This window comes from Equus quagga, chromosome 12 (genome assembly GCF_021613505.1).
Source record: "Equus quagga isolate Etosha38 chromosome 12, UCLA_HA_Equagga_1.0, whole genome shotgun sequence".
In the NCBI taxonomy this organism is placed as follows: domain Eukaryota; kingdom Metazoa; phylum Chordata; class Mammalia; order Perissodactyla; family Equidae; genus Equus; species Equus quagga.
Window position 1 is genome coordinate 6,124,231 of NC_060278.1, and position 23,562 is coordinate 6,147,792.

Consider the following 23,562-nt stretch of genomic DNA (forward strand, 5'->3'; position numbering starts at 1 on the left):
ATTCATTCATGCATATAACATGGTATATGCACATGGTAGGGGCCAACAATGTTGGTTTCCGTGTTGTCCCCTCCCATGTTGAGCATTTTGTTTTAAATACTCAAAAGAAACTCTAGGTAAATGCACATTTGGGTTTATTTCTACACAAGCTGCCCCTGCTACCCTAACATGAGACATATACCAGTAGGGTTAGGCTAGGTAACAACACCTCCGTTAAAGCAGCAGGACGCACAGGACAGCGGGAGGCAGCCAAGAGAAAAACCAGCAAGTGGAGCCTTGGCGGGGTCCAGCAGGAACCTCCCGGAGCTCAAAGAAGAGCTCGGCTCTGCAGCTGAATCCAAACCAGAGGCCCACTGGGCCCAGGAGGGCTGGCGCTCAGTTTTCCACGGAGCTGTTGTCCCCAAAATGCTGAGCAATGGGGTGACCGACAGCAACTCCAGCCAGTGAAATACAAGCTGACCACCTGAGGAAAGATTTATGTCTGGGGCAGAAGCAGACAGGCCAGCGCAACTGGTAAGACACAACCACCGCTGAATCGACGTGCATTTAAAAGGACCCAGAGCCGCCAAATGGTGGGAAAAGCTATCTATACAGTCACTGTAAATTAATGCCTTGGGCTGACTGCCAGGCCCGTAAACACCTCAGTGCCCTGCTCTAACGCAAGGAAAGTATGGTGGGAGAACTCCATATTGTCAGTGTCTTGGCTGGTCCATAGCTACGGTGAGGGGAAGAGACGCAGGATAAGTTATTGGAATGGGGAAGTGGACCACCCTCGTGAAAGGAATGATGGCAGGACTCCCTGCCCCGGCGATGACCCGGCCCTCGACCATGTACAGCCACGGTTTTCAAATTATTTTACTCTCGGGCCCTTCTGGCAGGGCAACAGACCCTATGGACCTCCAATTTTGCCAAAAAACAGTTATATAACCTTAAATTTGGAAGAAACCAGCTAATTTAGTTCAACCTCTCTTCTCCACTTACACAGTGTTCCAGAGGGTAAGGGAGGCGGCCTCGGTCACAGCTGGTTAACGCAGACCAGGCCAGGACTGGGTCCCCCGATTCCTGGGTTGTGTATGTCATCTTACAGAATTTGGTCAAGGGACTTCTTTTTCAGCTATATTTTAATATGTGGATTCAATTATTAACCAATTGGGAACAGCTCTTACTTTAAAACCCGCCTCTTAACATGATCTGAGATTTCAGACTACCGAGGGGGCCCTGGAACACTGGAGCTTTGAGACCCACACCTGGAGCCAAGGCCGGCTCGAGGACAAGAGTCCACGAAAGCTAATGGGGAGAGGGAAGGGGCTTAAGTTGGAAAAAAAGGACCAAATTTTTTAAAACTCAGAAACAACAAAGCTTCTAAGTTTGTTGGGCTCCTAGCAACAAGTGGAGAGCATGATGGAGCAATAAATTTGCACCTGCTTCCAGAGCCAGGAAGTAAAGACCTAAGAGGCCAAGGCCTGGACTTCAAACCTACAGGCTGCCAGACAAGCACTTTCTGTTCCCCGTAGGGTAGGGGTCGACCTTCGTTTCCACACATTGAACACCCAGGCGTGCCGGGGGCGTTTTCAGATACGTGACTCTTACCTTCAAGGAGTGAGAAAGGCAGATGGGGAAACAGAAGCCAGAGAAGGGACGTGTGCAAGGCCACACGGTTACTGATGGAGCCAAAAACTCAAACCTGGTCCCCAAACTGACCCTCTCGGCCTCTTTTCACCATGTCAGCAAGCCTTTGCAGGAGGGGCAAAGACGAGCTTTACCGCCCAGGAAACCCTCGGTGGAGACCAAGGGTGCTGGCATGCCTGGGGCCGCCTGTCCCTGGATTACCAACACCATCTGAGCTGCGCCGTGCTCAGCCTGCAGCCTGTGGGACGGGCCTTTAAAGCTTACAGGGCAGCTCTTGCACCAGCAGCCAAAGACAACGGACACAGGCACCTTCATGCAAAATCTTTATTTGGAACATGTGTTACTGAGCAGGCCAACCATCCTGAAATAGCAGTCTTTACATTGAGCAGAGAAACACGAGTGCTCCTTGAGGACATTCATGTGTGCTTTGCTGGTATTACTGTTCTTCCCTCATCCCTAAGCTCTCTGTACTGCCCCACCTGGGAGCCGTGACCTGAAGCTGGCAATTGGCCATTAGTAGTTGTGTCTTTTCCTGGGACCTCTCTACCTGCCTTATGTATTAATGGTGCCCAAAGAAATGACGAGCAGATACAAAGTTTCTGTAGGGGTTACAGGGCCTTATCTTCACCAAATTTTAGAAGTTGTGTGTGTGTGTGTGTGTGTGTGTGTGTGAGACGCTTCTGCTCAGCTTTCCTGACCAGCCCAAGTGTGAGGGCTCGAATTTCAGCTGACCCAGGTGGAGAGTGCTTCGCTGGTTTTAATAATCTGTAGGTTACTGCCCTTCTCCCTGGCCAGGACACACGGTTTTCATTTCTAATTTCTGCCATATGCTTCTCAACGTGAACTTGCCTGTCTTCCCCCATGCTCCCTGACAGCGAGCGTCACACATCTGGGCCTGCTGCAAGGCTGGGCGAAGGGAGCTGCGGGAGGGAAGCCTGCTCTGTGGCTGAGCTGTGAGCCCCGCAGGCCCGGCTTCCACATGGGAAGGGAAAATCTCACAGGGAGCGCCTGCTCCTCACCCCATCAGGCCAATGGGACCAATGGGACCAATGGCTCGACTATCTGGACCTGCTTTTGCAGTCAAGTTTCAGTCAGTGAGCAGAGGCCATGGAACAAAGCCCTCCCTGTCCTCTGCAGTAAACAACCATGACAGGGGCTCTCAAAGCCACACCAGGGAACCTGCAGAGACTCCGCCCGCCTCCCCACACGCAGAGAACCCCAAGGGCTGTTTCCACGGGCAGTTTGCGAGACTATATCGACCTTTTCTAGGGGCCTCCATCTGAATTATGGTCTTAGCCACTCCTTTTTTCTTAACAAAACAGGCAGGCTGGGGACCATTCTTTCTATAGTTATTTTATAATCTCTCTCTTCTTAGCTTGGTGGGTCCAAGTGGACCCACCACTTGCAAAAGACCTCCCACCACGCAGACTCATAAAGGTCACTTGGAAAGTGTCTCTTAAATCCTGTCCTGAGTAGCAACTCTCCTCCCACCAACAGATGTACAGAATCTGCAGTTAAAAACAAAACGAAAGAAATGCAAAACTCCCCCAGGCCTGCAATAGCTTCAGCTTAGAAACACTCTCGACCCTCACTCCATCCCTTAAGCTTCACCTCCCTGCACAGATGGATCTGGCAGAACAATGATCCAAACATCCAAGTAATGGCTTGCGAGAACTTAGAAAATTGGAAGTGTTTCTAAGCTCAGATATTTACATAGGGAGAACTCTGCTGCGCTGGTCACTGTCCAAGAGATGCTAACCTGACAACAGTGTATTATTTAATCATTTTAAACAAACAAAAACAGAGCCAAACACACAAAGATAATCTTTGGGGGCCACAGATGAAATGGTGGGTTAGTCTTATCTTTGGTCAGTCCTTTCTGCCCAGAGCTGGGGAGGAGCTGTGTCAACAGTGGATCAGCATTTTTTCTCAGAAGCCCTAACCCAGCCGCTATCAGAGTAAGTCGTTTTGCTGTTGCAAAAAGAGGGAAGGGTCTAGTTTCAGAGTTATTTGAGTTTAGACAGTTGAACTCCCATTAGCAACAACCTTTCACCAATAGTCAAATGGGATAGAAAAAGTTCTTAGAATTTTCAGATGAACCACATCCTTAACCTACAATTTTAGTAAGAAAATCAGGACCTCAGAGAGTAAATACATTTTTTAAGGAACTTTTAAAAAAGAAATCCAAATAGTTATGAACAACACGGAAAAGAGTTCTGAAGGTGAAATCAGGGGCTACTGTGTCTTTACAGAGGAATTTTCTGGGGTTTGCAGAAACAGAAGATTGAAAATGATCACAGAGATATTTGGTCTTCAAGCATTCAGAAATTTTCTTCAAAGAAAGATAATTAGAGCTATATTACCATAATTTTTCCCCTTCTCTTGCAAATTAAGAAATACAAATACATTTCATATGTAATTCCTCAAGTAATTTTTTAGTCCAAATAATCAAAATTAGAACTTTTAATTTTATAAGCCCCAAATTATTAAACACCAACAGTAAGTCATATGTATCAGAAAAACAATGACAAACACAAAATATGAAAAGCTTTTTTCCAGCCACAAGTAATAACAGAGTTGTGTATTTATGAGAAATAGAATTAATAAAAGGATAATCAGCAGTAAGTTCAAAACCTCTGGGGAAAGCTATTTTTGATTAAAGACTGTATTATTTATCTCAGAATATACAAATTTAAAAGTCAAATTTTCAGTTACCTTTCTCTTTCCCCATCCCCAGAAGATTTATACACAGGCTGGAATCCAGAAATTAAGGATAAAAGTATAACTATTGATAATTTCAACTAAATTCAGAATGGTTTCAGAAAGATATGATACAACGATTTAGAATAAAACAAAACAGAAGAGCATCATATTTTGGTTTCTGATATACATAAGGTGCAGTAATTTTCTGTCTCTAGGGTCCTTCTCTTTCTCTTGAGAAATAAGCTAAAATTTAACTCTTTTGATTAAAAGAAGTCTTTAGATGGAATCAACAAAATTTGAGGCAGCCAGAACAGAGTTCCTACATGCGTATACATATGTATGTATGTGTCTCTAGGTTGTCTAGGCGTCTATGTACATACACGTGACCTCCTTTCACTTGCATTTCAAGAGGGGAGCACAGTCGCTCAGTTCTACCAGGTGACCCAGTGACTCACCAGCCCTAACAGAGCGATTCACCTCTTCCCCACTGGACTTCCCCCGGGAGAAACATTCTCAGCCATCTCGAGCAGAGCCCTGGCCCATCTCGCGGTGCTGTGAAAACGAGAGCTGCTCTAAATTTTCACAAGAGCCAAGATCTGGAGAGCAGCGCCTCAGTCAAGAGGCAGGACCAAGAAGGCAGAGCAGCGTATCTGAAAAGACTTCAGAATTCCTTAGGGTCTGTTTGTTTATTACAGTCCAAATACATGAAGTTCTTATGAAATAAAATCATATGGTACAGATAAAAACAGGCCATGAAAGCCCAGTCAGAGTCATTTTCGGGCCAAACTGCAGACCACCCAGTAGTTCACATTTTAGGAATTTGCAATGTCTAAAAATAGATAAGGTGGGTCCCCCCTCCAAAAAAACCCAAAAAACAGAGAGAGAGAGAGAGAGGTAAAAAAGAAAGAATAAAAAGGGAGAGAGGGAAAGAGACAAGAAACCATTCAGGACATGTTAGCTAGTAAGAATGCCTCACTCTGAAAGAAGGGACAAATGCATAAAAAATGCACACACTTTGTGCAGGTTAATGCAACAGTAAACACAGTAGAATACGCAGGCCTCATACTGCTTCTGTAATGGCATATATGTAGTATCTCTAGCACTTTTAAAAATATGCAGAGACAAATTAAGGATCATTCTAGATAAAAATACATATTTCTTTAAAGGGGCGGGGGGGAGGAGGGAAGTCTGGTCTCAGGGCAGATCCCCACAGACACATAAAGATGAAACTGTTTTTTGGTAATTCTAGTGGATATGGCAGCAAAAATTCTTGTAAGGGTGTTGGCTGGTTTTAAGATGGTTATTTTCAATTACAACCTTACAGCTACATTTGTAAAAAATCTTTGTGAAAAGTTAATTTTATTAACCCTGTAAAATGTCTATATTGACATCTCTTTCTAAGATAAAACAAAAGTAGCAGAGTTGTGACTGGGTGAGGGCCACAGGCTTTAAAGCAAATGGGAACCCGCTCTGGGTTCCTCTCACACAAAGGGATACAGACTCTTAAATAAAATACTTCCTTAAAAATCTGCCACCTAACAATTGTTTACATCATAGAAAAATAGCATTTTTGTAAAAAGAAATATAGTTACTTTGTTAAAATGGTCTATTTTAAACCAGCAATTATTTTTCATATAAACACTCTCTAAACATCCATACAGAAAATAAAAATAGATAATACTGAGTGCAAAGCAGACAATAGCATGTTTGCAAACTATCCAAGTATTTCACTGCCAGATAAATAATACTCTCAGTACATTACAGTACAAGTTTTAATCTTTTAGGAACTTTAAAAGATATTGCTTTTATTCTCCGACGGCAAGTTACTTATAAGTAAAGTTACTCCCAGCAACAGAAGGCCAAACTGATTAGCAATGGATCACAACTATTCATTCACACTCCCCTCAACTCCAAGTGCGGGAACACGAGGTGATGGCCTACGCCCCAAACTCCTTAACACGAGCAGGACCACAGGCCGTGGAGAGGCAAGGGGAATTTATGACATTCACAGTCCTTCCAAAATCATTCACTCTATCATCCACGTTTAAATTTTCACTTAACCAGATTAACACCAAACTATTTATCAGCCTGGCTAAATCCATCATGAAAGAGAGTCTATGGGACTCTTTGCTAAATACAGGTATTAACTCTTCATGCTACAAAAACAGATGGTTTCAACAGACTACTGCTTTATTTCCACAAAGCGAGTCTGCAGGGATGACGAGCTTCCTGGCGGCAGTGGTAAAAGACGTAACGGCACACTAAAAGCCAGCAGCGTACAGCTTATACACAGGCAGGCTGGGCCGATGGCTTCACCAGAGATCACTCAGTCAGCAAACTACGGGGGTCCCACCCGTCACTGGCATCTCATCACACCCGCTCCACTCTGCTAGGGTCATACGAATCTGTGAAAAAGAGAACAAGAAAATCAGTGACACATTCAACAGCTCTGTTTTCTGTTTAACACTCAGAGCATAAATAAGTATGTTCAGGGAGCCAAATCCACCAGTGGATAAAAGTTAATTTTTAGACATTTCAACAATCTTGTTTTCACTAAGGAGTGAAAAGCTATCATCAAAAGTCTGTTTTAAAAGAACATACTTAACTTTAGACCCAACACTTGTAAACCAGCAGTGGCGTGCCTGGCTGATGCTGACGATTTCTTTTTTGCTAAATTATAGCTCTAACGAAAACTTGGTTTAGGGTGCACATCTTTGTAATCCAGTGCTGTCCCCAGCAGACTGGAGGACCCTGGGACCCTGACTGCCTGGCTGGCAATGAGAGGCCTTCTGTCTCTGACGGCCATGAGCCAGCAGGCGGGCCCAGGGCGGGACACACGCCTGTTAGAACAAATCTTCTCCACACACAAGTGGGTACGAGTCTGGGCCAGCACACTGCTCCATTCTATAGCCCAAGCTGGAAAATCCCAAACTGGGCCCAGAAGATCTGGGCTTCCGAAACAGGACACCGTACAAAGGAACAGTCCTAAACTGCCTTTAGGGCTGCAGTTTGGTGATGCTAAATCTGACTGCCTCGGGCTGCACAGATCTCTGGGATCCAGGCAGACCGGAAGCTCACACCTGTGCCTCCTATGGTCAGAATTTCCTGCCACAGCAGCTCAAAGGTTTCCTAACCTTTTAAGAGAAAACACATACGAAATCTGGAAGGATGGTACAATTTGATAGTTATAGAACAATATCTTCTCAAATCCGTCTGGACAGCTGTGCACTATGAATGCCACATGGATTTCGATTTCCCTAGCAGCAAAATGTTTTCCCAAGTCATCCTCACACCTTCCCCCCTCAGCTGGGGCAGATTTACCATACGATGCTACAACCGTGACAACTAAGGGTTTAGAGCACTGTGCGCGAGGCGTCACAAACCAGACAGGAGAGTCTGCACTCTGGAGAAGGAGCTCCTCCTCGAACAGGAGTCACTGCCAAGTGCCCACCTGGCTAAGAGCCGGCGGAGGCCCCGTGAGTCAGCTGCCTTCTCACAGCGACCCTCAACAACACTGCAGGGTGACAGCACAGGACGGTCACAGCAGAGCGCCACACTTCTGTGCTCCATCAGCCTCACTGTGTGCTGATTTTGAGAGAGCGAGCCTGTGAGCAAAGACGTCTTTTCTCCACTGAGAATGCGGTGGGTGATCATAATGGATGACACTCTGGAAAGGGCACCCTCAGCTTCGCAGAGGCCTGCGAGAAGGGTACCATCTATCAAGCCTTACGTTACACAGACACTGGGCCCCGACCAGCTGCCCGCAGGGCCAGGGACACGGCGACAGCTCCACAGAACGGGCCTGCCCCCCACAGCCCCACTGATACAGCCAAGGGTCCACAGACAGGGAGCAGGGGAAAGAATTCTGTCGAACAATGGGCCCCTTCTTCAGATCGTGGAGGGTCTGCGTCCAACAAAAATAGAAAGTGAGCCACATACACTATTTTAACTTTTCTAGTAGCCATGTTAAAACAAATAAAAGGAAACAGGTGAAGTTGATGTATTTTATTTTACCAAATATATCCAAAATATTATCTTTTCAGCAGGTAATTAATACAAAAATTATTGAGAAATTTTAGATTTCTTTTTTTGTACTGAGTCTTGGAACTCTGGTGTGTGTTTTACACTTAGAGCACATCTCAGTTTGGACAGGCCACATTTCAAGTGCTCAGCAGCCACCTGTGGCAAGGGGCTACGATGTAGGCCAGCACAGGTCTAGAGGACAGAGAGGTTCCCCTGAGTATCTGGAATCCTGGTTCCTAGGGCAGTATTTCAGGGGAAGACAACTTATTAGGGCCACCCTGGGGGGGGTTTCATGTATTAACACCCTCAAAAGCTACCGGCCTTGAAGACGCGTGAACGTCTAGCCTTCTACTGGCATTATTTCGCATCACCAACCTTCCCAGATTTCCCCCAGGGTGAGTCTGGAGCAGACAATCTCTTCTCATTTCCTCTTGTACTTGGATTAAGAGAGCATGCAACGGAGGGTGATGGACCCAGCAGGTTCTGAATGCTATCAGTGCTGGGAATTGCAATTCTGAATTGTAATCCATCCATCGGAGATGGGGTTCTGTCACCTGAATTAGTTTTGAGCTGCTGATTTCTGAGTCAGAGCCCCAAAAGACCACTGAAGAGATGTTAGCTGAAATTAGCATCTTTAATCTGAAGACACTTTATGATATGATGGGTACTACAATACAAGACAGATAAGGAAGTTCTGGAGGGGTGTGTGTGCATGTTGTGGCGGGGGGGCAATGTTACAGGTCGACATGGTATAATCTTGTTTTAAAATTCCAGAACAAAATCTGAATTTAAGTGGGCTGTGAATTTGTGCAATGAAGTGAGCAATGAAGTGGTTCTGGCACACGGGGGTGACAGAGTCAGGGGTGTTGGGGGGGTTGATGCTTCTTGTGATCAAAATGATCAAATACACCGAAAGGAAAACAAATCCAAATGCACATCAGTGACACAGCACAAGCCTTTGTTCTAATTTGTGAAGCAATGAGTGGAGGAAAAGCGAACACACGTCAAAAGTCTTACTACCTCAATCATACGGCTTCTCAACAGGACTGGCTTTGCTACTGAGGTCTGGTGACCGTCACACAGCAGGCCAACGGGGGCTGACCTGAGCCGCAGAGTGTGGAGAAGCCGTCCCTGCTGTCCTCCAGCCAAGTACTTACGAATGCCGGAGGCAGCTGTCTGTCACAGTGAGCAACTCTGCCTTCAGAGTTTGGGTCACTGTATTGTGTATTAATAAATGCATCAGACGGAGAGGAGAAAAAAATAACTAAAATTTCTACTTGTCAGTAACGATGGTTAAAAACATAATAAAGTCATAGGGAGCTATCTTTAATGGCTGGCTAAAATTAAAACTGGCATTATCTAGGTGTTTTCAGATGCCTAACCAACCCCACTCGCACGGCAAACGATCAAGCTGCAAACTGAGGGAGTGCTTTATTGACCTAGAAATCTTATGTTATAAAATACCCCCTGAAGTATGTGGCCACGGCTGAGACTAAGAAATCTTTACAAACTGGTGTTTTATTACATCAATATTTGTCTTATTTTAAAACCCTTACAATTCTCAGGAAGAGGCAGGACTGATAAAATCATCCTAATTTTATAGATAAGGAACACACTCTAACTAGCACTTGACAGTGAGCGGTATATTCTGGGGAGCAGGGGAAGGAGGAGCAATCATGGTGACGCCTGACAAAGCCGCAGCTCAGAGACGGGCCGCAGCGCATCTCCCAGCACCGCGGCAAAGGCAAAGCTCGGCGTTGTCAGTCTGCTTTTCCTCAGTGAAGACCACGCCTGCCAACCAGACGACCAGAGAGGGCCGTATGGATCATTTCAGTACCGTATTCTGCATAAGGAACAGGGCAACACCCGCGAACACTCCTAAGAATCACACTGCTTTGTGGGAAAATTTAAAGAGTGCCAAGTGGATTTTTTTAACAAAAATTTCTAGATTTTTCTAGTTGAAACAAGTGGTCTTTTCCATCTACTTAAATCCTTAGATCTCAAAATAGAACACAGAGAAGTGGGGGCCGGGGGGACCACCCTATTGGGGTGCCCCGTGAGATGGAAGGGTCTGAATCGGGACGCCGGCCTGGGGCCTGGGCCGAGCTGTAGCACTCAGTGCAGGGCCTGGCTCCTCCTGTCTGTGCGCAGGTCTGGATTAACAATGTAAGGCCCCTCCAGTCTGCAGGTTATGATGGGGACCAGTGACATCTTCGTCAGCCCTTCTTCTAACCAATTCCAGGATAGGCCCTGAAGAAAACACCTGACGCAAGAGATGCTGAGCACTCTCTCGGCCCGTCTGTGTTAGGGCAATGACGGTGGGACTGAGCTTGGGGAGGCCACCATCCCTGTCACTGGGAACCGGAGAAGGCTCTGAACACATGCTCAGGGGAGAGGATGGAGAGACCCGGAGGCCTGCAGAACGCTGTGGCCAAAACGTGTCACCTGCAATGGAGCAATCCGAATTCAAGGGACTTTAAGAAACAGAGCTTGGTGGGTGAACTTGTTAGGGTGGGCTGTTCAGAAAGTGTTAATGCTGCCTACGAAACCTTTTAAAGTTATTAAATGGTGTGGTACTAAAAACATAAAAATGGGGGCAAAAGATTTTGGAATGTGAAAATATTAAGACACGGCATCATAGGATGGTAGTTTATCGAATCAATACGGTACGTCTTTTCTTATTAGGTTGGCAAAGAGCGATGAGGGTTATTTGGGTGAAGTCCTACTGTTTTAGGAGGAGAGAGCAGAGTACAAATGCCCCAGTCTCCCACAGGCTTATGGAGGGACTGCCAGGCTGGGAGACTTTACTCAGTTCCCTCTTCACGGTAAAGGCCCAAAGTCGTTCACCAAGATAACGTCATACAGCTGTTTACATAGACCATTTCTACAGATATAATCATTTAAAACGCACCATAAGATCTTAATTTTCAAGGAAAGTTTCCAGATAATTCTTTGCAAAACAAAGAATCTTTTGGTACAATAATTCACAGGGTCAAGTGTATCTTCTGAATACACAGATTTTCATTTTTCACCAAGCTGGTATTTTCTGTGCTCTAAGGACGCCAAATTAATACCAAGCGCCTGCCCGCGCCTGCCTCCTCACCTGGGCACCAGAAGTCCTGGTCCACGTCCTGCTCCCTCTGTGCCGCCGGACACCCGTTTTCTTCCAGTGAGGGGACGCCCTTGGAGACAGACAGCGAGGGCTCCGCCTTCCGCGCCATGTCCCCAGCGTTCAGGGTCACCAGGCCTCCTGGCTGTGCCCCAAGGCCCCTCTCGGCCTTCAGCTCCTCGGCGTCCTCCACCGAGTCACCGCTCCGGGAGCTCAGGAGCCTCATCCGAGACACGGAACTCACCTCCTTCATCCTCATCAAGCGGTCGGTGTCCGCTCTCCTGGGCGGGGAGGCCAATTTCTCCTGTAAACTCTCAATCACTTTGGACGTGCTGCGGAGCCTCTTTTCTGAGCCGGCCACACTTGGGGTCCTTTCTATAACATGGAACAAGGTGGACCTGAAGGGTGGCTTTGTGCCCGCATCCTCGTGAGTGAAGGACGTGAACTCCTGGGGGCTGGGCCGAGGCTCTGGGCCGGGGGCATTGCTGGGGAGGGCCCCATCTACACCTGAGTGCTCAGGAGCCTGGGAGGCCCGCCGGGCACTGTCCCTTTCCCCTACAAAGAGAGGGCTTTTGGTCCAGCCGCACTTTCTCCTGCCATAAAAGGCATCAGTGGATACTGTGGGGCCATCCACCAGTGCTGGACTGGACACGGACTCCTCCCCAGGGGATCCTGGCCTGCGGGCACCTTCGTCAGGCTTGGGAGGCGGGCTCTGTCCCGTTCCCCTGGCGCTGGGCAGCAGGGACTCCACGGCCACTTCGATGCCTAGGATCCTTGCGGCCCTCGCTTGAAGGGACTCATTGGGGGGGATTTCTATTGCACTCGCTTCCCCTAAAGCCCCCTCTAACTCATCAGCACTCTGCCCTTGCGCCAGGCTCAGCCCCACAGACCTCAGGTCTGGTGCCGAGAGTCCGCGGGGTTTGCTAGCGAGGGACAGCGAGACCACTGCTCCCCTCTCCTCCCCATTCTCAGCCTCCGGAGGGACAGCTTTGCTCAGCCCCACAGGATTTAAAACACTGGAGAGTTTCTGACTTTCCTGGGGCTCCCTCAGTTCAGCTGGATCACATGGGGACGCTGGTTTTGTGTCACTTAATCTGGAAGATGTTCGTTTCGCAGGACCTGGGCTGAGTGCTAGCTCGTCGATTCTGTTCTTGAGCTCCTGGTTTCCCTTCTCTGTCATCAAGCTTCCATCTGCTGACAGCAACGCCTCCCCTCTGCTGACGCCCACCTGCAGGGGCCCCAGGGATGGCAGGCGGGCACACAGGTGGCCGCGCTTCCCTTCCTCACTCCAGCGCTCAGACGTACTCTTAACCCCTCCCGACCTCAGCACGGGGTCCTCCCTGGCGGACCTCCTTGGTGGTTCCTCAACTCTCATTTCCCAGCTGTCTTCACAGAAGGCGGAACTCCCGGGAGCAGCACCAGCGGGGCCTGCTGGCAGCCATTCTGGATCACTGTGCTCGCTGCTGCTGCCGCTGCTGCTGTGGCCGCTCTCCTCCTCCTCCTCCTGAAGCTCCTTGTTAAAGCTTTCTAACTGGCTGATCAGATCCCAGGGACGACGGCTAACCGGTTTCAAAAGAAACTGCCCAAAGAGCTGTTGACTGTTGCATGGGCCGGTGGTTTCCCCCTTCACCACCTCGCCCCTGGGCTGGTCCCCGCAGGGCTGACTCGGGCCCGCTCTGGGCAGGAGTGCCTGGTTTAGGGACGAGGATGTCCTTGAGAAAGCACTGTTGCTGGATGGGCTGAGGGACACCTGAGCTTTTGGGGGCCGAGCATTTGGCCTCTGGTTCTGGTCACTGGGAGCTAATGCCAGGTGCCCCTGAGGTTTGGAGAGTACAGCAGGGTCTACACACTTTGGAGTCAGCACTGCATCAGGTGGGCCCCCCAGCTTCTCTGCAGGGAGGGGCTGCAGGCTTCTGGATTCTTCGGCGAAGCTGGTTTGTGTCTGCTGATCTCTGTACTGGTGCCCTGGCCACAAGCCAGAATCCTTGAGTTCTCTGTGTTTTGTGGGGTGAATGAACCTGAGGTCATTTGTTTGTTTGTCGTCTTCTGGTCCCCCCAGACCTTGTTTTCGAAGCTCTGTTCTCCCAGGCACGCTTCCTGTGAGAGCCTGCAGCTCCAGGTCTGTGGAAGACGTGCTCAGCGGACTTTGTTCCTGCAGAGCCGCGCTCTTATCGAGCCCATTCTTTTTATCAGCACTCTGTTTTAAGTCATTGTTGTTCGTATCTATATCTGGCAGATGGGATTCTGATTTAACTGGGATGGAAACCAAACAAAATATTGTTTCGCTCATTTTTTTCTTTGAACTTTTCTTGGTCTGAATCCCAGTTTCAAACATTTTGAGCTTGGTCCGGGCGTCGCAGGTGCTCTCGCCCTGAGGGTCTTGGAAGGAAACCTGGCCTTCTGCATATCTGTGCTGGTCGCCTTGCACGTCCGGCCGCTGTCCTCTTGCAGTACAGTGGTCTCTTGGGTCATGAAAGCCACCATTTTCTCCATCCCTGGGGAGCTGGCCCCATAGCAACCGGGGGCTGGGATCAGCAAAGTGGGGGCCTCTCTCTCCCCCAGGCAGGGGTTTCAGGCTCTGTGGATTGAAGTTGGCACCACCATGTCGCGTGTTCCCACGAGCCGGCTCTGGGGGAGTGACCGGACGGGAGCTGTACAACCTCTCATCAAGCTTTGTTTCTTCACAGAAACCCTGGGGCTGAGCTAGTTTAATATGTCGGATCCGTGGGTCATCAAAGGGAATATACAGAACAGAGCCATCCAAAGCAGCGGTGGGCCGGGGCTGTGGACGGAGTCCGTGAGGAGAGCTTGCACCATACTCATTCCCAGTCCCAAGGGAGCCCGAAGGAAGCTGACAACTGGCACCGGCCTTCTCGGTCAGGTGTTCCTGTTGACGGCGACCACCACACACAGGCCTGGGTGCTGCATCCTCCACGTAGGGGTTTGCGATGTGCTGGGGTGGCGACCTGTACGACGGTGGAGGCACATACACTGGCGGCTCCAAACCAGAGTCGGGCGCACAGAGCTCCTGCCTGGGGTCGTTAGTTTTGGTCAAGTGGGGACCACACAGGTCTGTCTGCTGGCTGTCTGGATAGTCGCTGCTTTCCACTCCGCCCCGGGAGTGTTGGTGAGAATCATAAGACGGAGGCTTGAGGGGCCTCCCAAACTTAGGCCGCAGCAAAGGGACAGAGGAGCCACCCTTCTCAGAGTTCCTTGTGGGTTCCAAATGTGGTGCACAATTTGGAGGATAAGATGGCATTTTAGGAACACTTGGTAAATGTCTATCATTTAACGGAAGAGGAATTCCCATGCAACTCAGGCTCTCGGGGCAAAGAACTCTAGGCAATGACTGGGATTTCCCTTTGCTTTGGGAATTCAACACATGTTCTCCTTGCACGAATGGGTAGAGATCTTGAAACAATTTCTCCCCATCACCATCAGACATCTGCCTTCCTAATTTCCTTGGCTGGTTCCAGCTTTCAAGGCTTACATTCTGCCATTCGGCAGGACCCGCCATTCTCAGTTCTTCCCAAACTGCCTTCTTCATCACATTCTCGGTCCTTCTTCCAACTTCCCATGGGCCCTCCCTCACGTGGATGGGCAGACTGTGCGCTTGGGCCATTCCTCTAACCTCCAAGTCTTCTCGGTCCCTTGGCCCTAGCAAGCCACTGACCTCCTGTCTTCCCTGATAGGCGCGGTTGTGACCGGTCTGGGGCTGAGACGACCACGCTGGCACAGGTGGATGATAAAACCTACAAAACAGAGAGGCACGGATGTTACACCGAGGCAGGAAGCACAGAGAAGCAGTGTGCACTTCTCTGCTTCTGTGACTGCTGTTCCAAGTCAGACTTACGTCAGTATTTTTGAAAAATAGATTTCCAACCACAGTACTTGTCGACTTTAAAGCAAACACGTCCCAGGAACTATGGCTGGAAAACAGCCATGTGTGTTGCCCAGGAGTGGCAGCAACAGGCTACCCACAAGAACACTGGGACACTGGTCGTACTTGAGCGATGTCAAGGCCTTTATAACTTTGAAATGTCTAAGGGAATAAGGATAAATCTGAGAGCAGTGTTACCCAAGCATGCTTTTGGGCCACTGGGCATCCATTCCCAGCTCAGTCCAGACCACCGTGCAACCTCTGGGAGTGAGTCTAGGAAACCGCTTTTCACAACGCTGCTCTAGAGCAGTACTGCTTAAACTTGAGCACGTGCAGGAATCCTAAGAGAGCGGCTAACGCACAGCCTGCTGGGTCCCGCTCCCCATTTCTGATTCTGCAGCTCTAGGTAGGGCTGCATCTATGCACTGCTAACACACGCCCCCAGGTGATGCTGATGCTGCCGGTTCCAGTACCCCACTTTGAGAACCATCACTGCCAACGGTTGTCAACCACAACCACACATTAGAATCTGGAGGGACTTCACAACTCCTGATGTCCAGACAGTATCCTAGCTCCATCATACTAGAACCATGGAGGCAGGAGGGGGACTAGGCATCAGCGTTTTTCCAGGTCCCCCAACGTGAGGCTCAGATAGAACCACGGTTCCAGCAGTTCGCACACTCCCCTGATGTAAGAATCCCAGGAGCAGGTCTCTCCCCGTCAAAGCTCAGATTCAGTACGTCCGGGTTAGGGTCCAGGCATCTGTATTTTTAACAAACACCAGGGGAGTCTTACCTTCAGGAGATGCGGGAAATGCTGCTAGGGCCAACTCTGAGACTGACCAGAGGAGGGGGGCTCTGTTCATGCAGCAGAACTCTCTGCCAGGCAGGAACTGGTAGTCTGAAATACCAGCCTAGTTCCATGTTGTCGTTCCCCACCTGGCCGCACAAGAGAATTTCCCTGGAGCTTTTAAAAAATACCAATGCCCAGGGCTCACTCCAAAATATGTGCATCTAATCAGTCAACCGAGGAGCCCAATACCAGTAGATTTCAAAAGCTCCTCCCAGGATTCTCGAGTTTAGAACCCCTGTTCCAATGCAGCTGGAGAAAGACGCTGCACGTTGCTACACTGCGCAGAAATATTACGCTCCTGCCTGCAAACGACCAGAGACTAGGACTGTAGCACAGAAAAACCATTACCTGCAAGGAAGCTTGGGGCACTCAACTATTTTGATTAACTATGGGCTAAGCAGAAAATGTCTCACTCTAACACAGCTGCTTGTTTTTTTAGATTATAAAAGTAATATATATTCATTGTTGAAAATTTGGAAAAATTTAGCAAAGTAAAAAAACCAATCTACCCAGAGGTGATTATTTTGATATACAGGCACACCCCAGGGATGTTGTGAGCTCGGTTCCAGACCACTGCCAAGAAGCAAATACCACAATAAAGTGAGTCACACGAATTGCTGGGTTTCCCAGTGCATATAAAAGCTATGTTTACACTACAGTGCAATCTATTCAGTGCACAAGAGCATCATATCTAAGGAAGCAATGTACGTACCTTAATTAAAAAATGCTTTAGTGCTAAAAATGCTAACTATCATCTGAGCCTTCATCGAGTCGTAATCTTTTTGCTGGTGGAGGGTCTTATTAAAAAACTCACTATCGGGGAATCTTTTTGCTGGTGGAGGGTCTTATTAAAAAACTCACTATCGGGGCCGGCCTGATGGCCTGGTGGTTAAGTTCACACACTCGGCTTCAGCAGCCTGGGGTTTACAGGTGCAGATCCCGGCACGGACCCAGCACCACTCATCAAGCCCCACTGTGGCAGAATCCCATGTAAAATAGAGGAAGATGGGCACAGATGTTAGCTCAGGGACAATCTTCCTCACCAAAAACCCACAAAATCCACTGTCTGCGAAGTGCTGTCAAACAAGGCATGCCTGTGTGTCCTCCAGGCTGTGTGTGAGGACGTGGACCTCCGAGGAGCCCCAGGGCTCCACCAGGAATCTGGTTTATATGCATGCTTCCAAGCACGTGCAGTACGGACAACAGCGGACACTCACATGGTGGCTGCCACATGCTCGGTCCATACGAAGTGCTTTCCCTGCACTGACTCATCCTTAGCCCTCTGAGGCAGGAACCACTGTCACTCCTACTTTACAGGGGAGGAAAGAGGCACACAAGTTACGAAACTTGCTTAACACTAACATTTATTAGACACTTATGCTGTGCCAGGCATGCCCAATGAATTATTTCATTTAAACTTTATAACCACTGTTATTTCTCCCTTTTACAGATAAGGGAATTGAGGCACAGAGAGGTTAAACAACTCTCTCAAGTCACACAGCTTGTAAGTGGTGAGGAAAGAATTCAAACCCAAGAACTGTGACCACAAGGCCCGCTCAGGTAGCCACTCTGTTTTCCTTCTCCCAATGTAATGAGACACTCCTCCAGTGCACCTTCGAACACACGAGTAACACTCTATCAAATGCACATGACCTATTTAATTGCTGTAACACTGGTGGACGTCTGTGGAGATTATATTCTAAAACACTGTGAGAAACACTATTGTCCGCAAACACTAAGCATGCCTTGGGTTATTTAGAATAAACCCTTAGAAAGGAATCAGCCCATCAAGGGCATTATGTTATCCATGTTGTCACACCCGACCTTCGACCTTCGCTCAACCATCCCAAGCTCCCCTCCCACCCACAGCGCGGAGGGGAGCTGGCCAGCTGAACCTTTCCCATTCCTGGGGTTACAAGTGATTTTTTTCCTAATTAGATAAATGAAAATAGCATCTCACTGGTTTTCACTTGCATTTCTTTGATTACTAGTAAGGTTTATTATTATTATTTTTTTGTGCTTAGGTGTTATTAAACCACATTTTGTGGAACAGAGCAACTGCTAGGGACTGGGCTTAAGGAAGACCGTCCCCAACACACAGGTAGAGGCTGCCCGTTCTGCCTCTACCTGTATGTAAATAAAATTTATTATTATTGTTGTTATTTTAATTATTATTTTGGAATCACTTCTTTGCCTTAAAAAGTGAGGGTAGCTCTTCAAATCCTGCCTCCAGCCCCAACCCCCAATAACTTAAGCTCCACTTACAGCAAAGCTGAGTTATGGGTTGAAAAGGAAGAAAATATTTAAAACCAATCTGAAGTAAAGCATTTGCCACTGAGCAGCCTAAATGCTTCTGCACTCACGACTCACACACCATGCAGGCTGTCTTCACACTGGGCACGGGAGAAGGGCAATGTCTGTTGCTTTTACTGTCGTTGAAATGATGGTTTGAACATTTAGGTTTGAACGCTTGTTAACAGAGCACTTCTTGGGCCAGGTTCCCTAAGGACTCATCTCTGCTGGCCTCCTTAGCACCACTCTTACTCCTTACTGTCCTGGAAGCACATCCCTGGAGTGTCCGGCTTTACAGAAGAAACCACACTGTGGCTTTTGCTCATTTTCTCAATGGATGTTCCGGTTTCTCAGTAAACATGTGGTGTGCTCATATGCCACGAGGTGGCTGAGATCCCAAGGTACTATTTGTCTAGGTACGTGCCATGCGCATCATCAGAAGACAAATAAAGAATGACATAAACAGGACAAGGACATAAACAGACCATAACGACCTATAGGAGTAATGTGGTCAATTTTCTTCTCCACCCAAAAACGTTATAGCATCACCTTAACCTAGTCAAAACTGCCATAGATAACTAACAGATAACTAATCAAAAGCATTCCAGATTAAACTTTTTCCTATTTTCACAATATACCACAATCCTAATTTAAGGAAAACATGGCTCATCTGGGAAATTTTAAATGATCTATTTAAAAATATAGTCCACATGACATAGAAAACTATAAAGCATTTATTTAACAAAAATTATCTTGTATCTAGTATGCACCTGGCTCTGACAGGCACAAGTGGACCCCACATGGTGATAGTTCTGGCAAATTTCTCCTTCAGACAAGTTGTTAAGTGTGGATATTCTACCGCTTTTGATATAGGATGCCAATTATCAGCTAAAACGTGTGTTACCTCATATGGCCTCAAAGCCAAGAATATGTTTCCTAGTGCCTTTGAGGAAATAAGATGAGGTTAAATTTTTCTTTTTAAAAAAATGAGACTAATAATTTACATTTTTAAAAAGTTAACAATGGGACATTTTACAAAAACATGCTGAACATATTAATAAAGGGTGGGAAAAAGATAAGGAGAGCAAAGTGGAACGTGATAGCCCAAAGAAACTGCGTTGACAAGTTCAACGAGACAGCAGGTCTTTATAGAGAATTCCTGAGAACAGGATGGAGCCGAGGGAGAGGTGACACTTGCTAACAGCTCCACGCCTCACTCCAGAAAAGAGACATGATGCCCACAGAACAAGTGATGAAAACTGTTTGGAAAATATCTGAAATACGAACATGTGAAAAACAACACATCTAAAGGAAAACTGACAAACCGATTTGCTGACTATATAAAAGCTAATGACGAAAAAAATTAGGAGACATTTCTGGGAGTTCACATGACTCATTTTCAACCACAATAGAAAATACTGCCTTTCTTTTAAAAAGTAAAAGCCCACTTAGAATGGCAATATTTGAAATGTCTTTTAACCACGGTTTCACACACTCCAAGATCATCCCAGTGCACCAAGGTCCTTAGGAGCTGCACCAAGTTGTTACCATCTGGGCACCTACAGCTGAGCTCTGTGCCCGGTGGGCACGGGACAGATGTGTGGTTTAATAAAGATAACTAGTCAAGACTTACTGCCTAACTCATTGAACTGGGGGTTCCCTAGGAACAAAGACATTGTAGTGACCCCTCCCTCCACTGTGAACCTGGGCCCCCGAGGGCGAACCCCAAAGTGTAGTCAATTGTGCTTCCCTGGGGAGCTGTGGGCGCTGGGTGGGGGCTTCACTAAAGTGGTCCCCAGGTCCCGTGATTTCTTTCGGTTGGCAGGTCTGCCAGCCCAGCAGATGCTGGTGCTGCTGATCGACTTTCAACCCTGGTGTCACATTCTGGACCAGGGGAAAGCTGCATGACTTTGTTGTGACTCTTCCTTTGGAAGCCACTCCCCCATCCAGATGGGTCAGCTGTTCTTACCCAGATGCACAATCTGAGTATAAAGGCAGTGCATGCCACTTAAAGTACCTCACGCTCCTCGAAGGAGCAGCTCTCTTCTAGACTGGCAGAGGCGCTTTCGGCATCTCTTCAGAATGACTCACATCCACCAGCCCCAGTGTGAGCTGTCTGACATGTTTCTGTGATGGGGTCAGCCACCTACCGTTACAGAATTTGCTCTTAATGCTCTTTGGGCCTGGAAGGAAGCCTGCAATTTGTTCTTCAGTGCGCCTTACTACATTCAATACATGACCCTGTGTAAACAGCCCTCTGACACAGAGTAACAAATAAGCTAATTTTGGAAAGGGGAAATATGAGGTCAAGAGAAGATGAAGACTAAGGTATAGAGGTTAGCATGAATTAAACATCAGTCAAAAAAGACACAGCTGCTCTGGAAATATAACAGATAAACACTACTATTCAGCAACGTTCAATTTGAACAAATAATTCTAAGTGGCAGAGTTCTAACTAGAAAATACACAAATGCCTGGTCAGACTGCAAAGTTCTTCTATGCCTGCTTTTTACAATGTCATAATAAATGAACATAAGTGATAAATAATATAGATTCAGTTGAAATAAAGTACCAGGTAGACTATTTCAGGAGATTACTTTTTTGTTACTTTTTAAAACTACACAAACGTAATAATGGATCTCAAGAGGAAACATAAATTACTAGACTTACAAATGATGCCAACTTTAGACATACGAACAGGACAGGAAAGCAATTCCAAGCACCCAGGGTCTCAGTGCACAGCAGCAGCTCAGTAGATTCACCTGGAAAAGCACCTGTGGCCGCATCCGGACGGAAGCGCCTCAGCCAGGGGCCCTTCACACAAAGGCTCGGAACGCCTGAGCGCGGGGTCCAGGTCCTATAAAGATCAGCTCAGAATGGAAAAAGCACTTTGGAACCCATCCCCACTGCAATGCCAACTCGTTCTACCACAGGACCAGAATATTTAAAAAATTTCAACACAAGTTGAGCTTTTGTGGTTGCCAGCAATTTTCTGAATCATCTCTGGACTAGGAGACTTCTGCTTGTGCCAGGTCTAGCAAAGACCTTTTATAGACGCAAGGCAACTCAGAGCCCCCGCGCAAGAGGCCTGCCTCGGGGAGTGGGGTGTGGGCTTGCTGCATGCTTTTTACCAATTATTAAATGCACAGCTAGTGCTGATGCAAGACTGAGCCTTCTTAGAAACTGGTGGAAATTCCAGTAGTGTATCTTTCGAATGCATCAGGGACTAGGAAAACCATGACGGAAGAGAGTCCTTCTGAGCTTGCCTCCATGTGGACCACTGACAAATGCACACTTAGAACAGAAGAAGATGGGAGAAGCAGAAGGGAGGGAAGGGATACAGCTGAAGGAAGGAGGGCACGAGGTCTGCACGGAGGGAGGAGAACAGACAGGTGGCACCTGGCGGAGGGCCACCCGGGCAGGCCACTGGCTGTGTGCACTGAGTCATCCTCAACCGAGAGAACTAGAACCGCTCCTGGTGAATCATCATCCGTAACAACAGCCTCCCCACAACTGCGCTTACGAGAGAAGAAAGCCTGTTTCATACACTCGCATCTCTGACTCCTGTCAGTTATTTAAATTAGTCCACTTGCTATACTGATTAAAACGGCACGGACATATCGATGACTCTGAATCTAAAGGCAAGAAGATACTTCGGAGTCCTCTTTATCCCAGCAGCAGCCTCCCCAGAAGGCTGTGTGCTACCATTGTCACCCATGCAAGCATCCCAATGACAGATGACACTCTCTCTCTACATAAAACATCATTTTGTATACATCACGATGCTGGGGCAGCCTCGAGCCTCTGGAGAAGCCGACACTCAGGGAGGGTCCCATCAGAGGGAGCAGGAAGCCCTGCAGACCACCTGGAGTTGTAGTTCCCCAGAGGTAAAGCCTGGTTAAAGCAGGGGCAGATGCCCCCCCTCCCTCCCAGATGCGGGGCCTTCCCTCCGACTGACTGGTAGCTGCACCTGCATTTACTGCAGGTTACTACCCACCCTCTGAGGAATTTCCTAGCTTTAGGAAGAAAGGGTTTAGATGGAAAAGAGTGGAATCCAGAGCTTGGGGAGGCCTGGTGAACCTGCAGCTGATCCCCAAAGATGGCTGCGGCAGCTGCGCAGGATAAAGGGACCAGAGGTGGCTCAGGCTTCTTGCCACACTGACAGGGAGCAGCATGGCAAGGCTGCCAGGAGCGTGTGGGTGCCCCCATGGGCACTGGCCGGCAGCAGGGTTCAAGCGCCAACACCATTCTGTCTAACCGTATCTCTTCTGCCACACACAGCGCCTCTCTTCGCCTCTGAGTCTTCATTTCTATTGAGGGGATGGTAACAATTCCTTTCTTTCTGACTTTGTTGGGAGGGATTAATGAGATAATATATTTAAACTGTTTAACAGAGTGTCTAACACAACAAACCCTTGTTTTTAGCTATTAATACTGTTACTAACCCAATTAAAATAAATTCTGTGGAGCAGATAATTTTGAAACTCCTTCCCCCTGCATCATCCAAGGAAGAAGGCGCAGGCACAGAGGAAAGAGGAGAGCTGCGTGTTTGTTTACGTGATGGCTATTTCAGAGCGGTATTGCCTGCTCTCAGCTGTAATCAATAGGCCTTCACCACAACAGGAAAGAGTGACAGAGCTGACTGTCATAACAAGGCTCTGCCCCTCCGGTGATGGCCGGTCTCTAAGGAAGAAGCTACACCCGTTTCCATGATGATGTAGAACAAACTGGTATTTAGTTTATTACACAAACCAGGCATGGCAAGCTAGGATCCATTCTCTCTCACATAAATCCAATAGGCAAGGCAGACTATTTCAGTATTTTCTTATTAATAAGGATAGTCTGATTTTCACCAAGGTAAAATATTTTCATTAGTACAGTCCATACATTGCCATGATCGACATGAAAAACAAACTACCCTAGTTTCTCACTTCCCTTTCATGTTCCTATCATCACTCCTCACTTTCATATACTCATTCTTCCACAGACACTTAGGGAATGTCCTCTGTGCCTCTGCCCCTCTGCTCTGTGGAAGCCAAGCTTAGAGCAGCAACGAGTCGGGGAGGCAGCCACC

The 23,562-nt window shown here is 47.7% G+C and overlaps 1 protein-coding gene across 4 annotated transcripts in view; it reads right to left on the reverse strand.

Moving 5' to 3' along the window:
- Nucleotides 1-1,939: 1,939 nt before the first annotated feature.
- JCAD (junctional cadherin 5 associated) overlaps nucleotides 1,940-23,562 on the reverse strand; it is a 28,836-nt gene continuing 7,213 nt past the window's right edge. Inside the window, exons 1-4 of one of the 4 annotated variants that reach the window (XM_046678651.1) lie at nucleotides 16,909-16,970; nucleotides 16,140-16,282; nucleotides 11,459-15,216; nucleotides 1,940-6,737 (exon numbers count right to left, since the gene is read on the reverse strand). In XM_046678651.1, coding sequence (XP_046534607.1) covers nucleotides 6,703-6,737; nucleotides 11,459-15,086 — 3,663 coding nt within the window. In that variant the 5' untranslated portion in view covers nucleotides 15,087-15,216; nucleotides 16,140-16,282; nucleotides 16,909-16,970 and the 3' untranslated portion in view covers nucleotides 1,940-6,702. Of the gene's footprint in view, nucleotides 6,738-11,458; nucleotides 15,217-16,139; nucleotides 16,283-16,908; nucleotides 17,019-21,158; nucleotides 21,346-23,562 lie in introns of those variants that run through there. The other 3 variants (XM_046678653.1, XM_046678652.1, XM_046678650.1) reach the window with 3 other exon arrangements.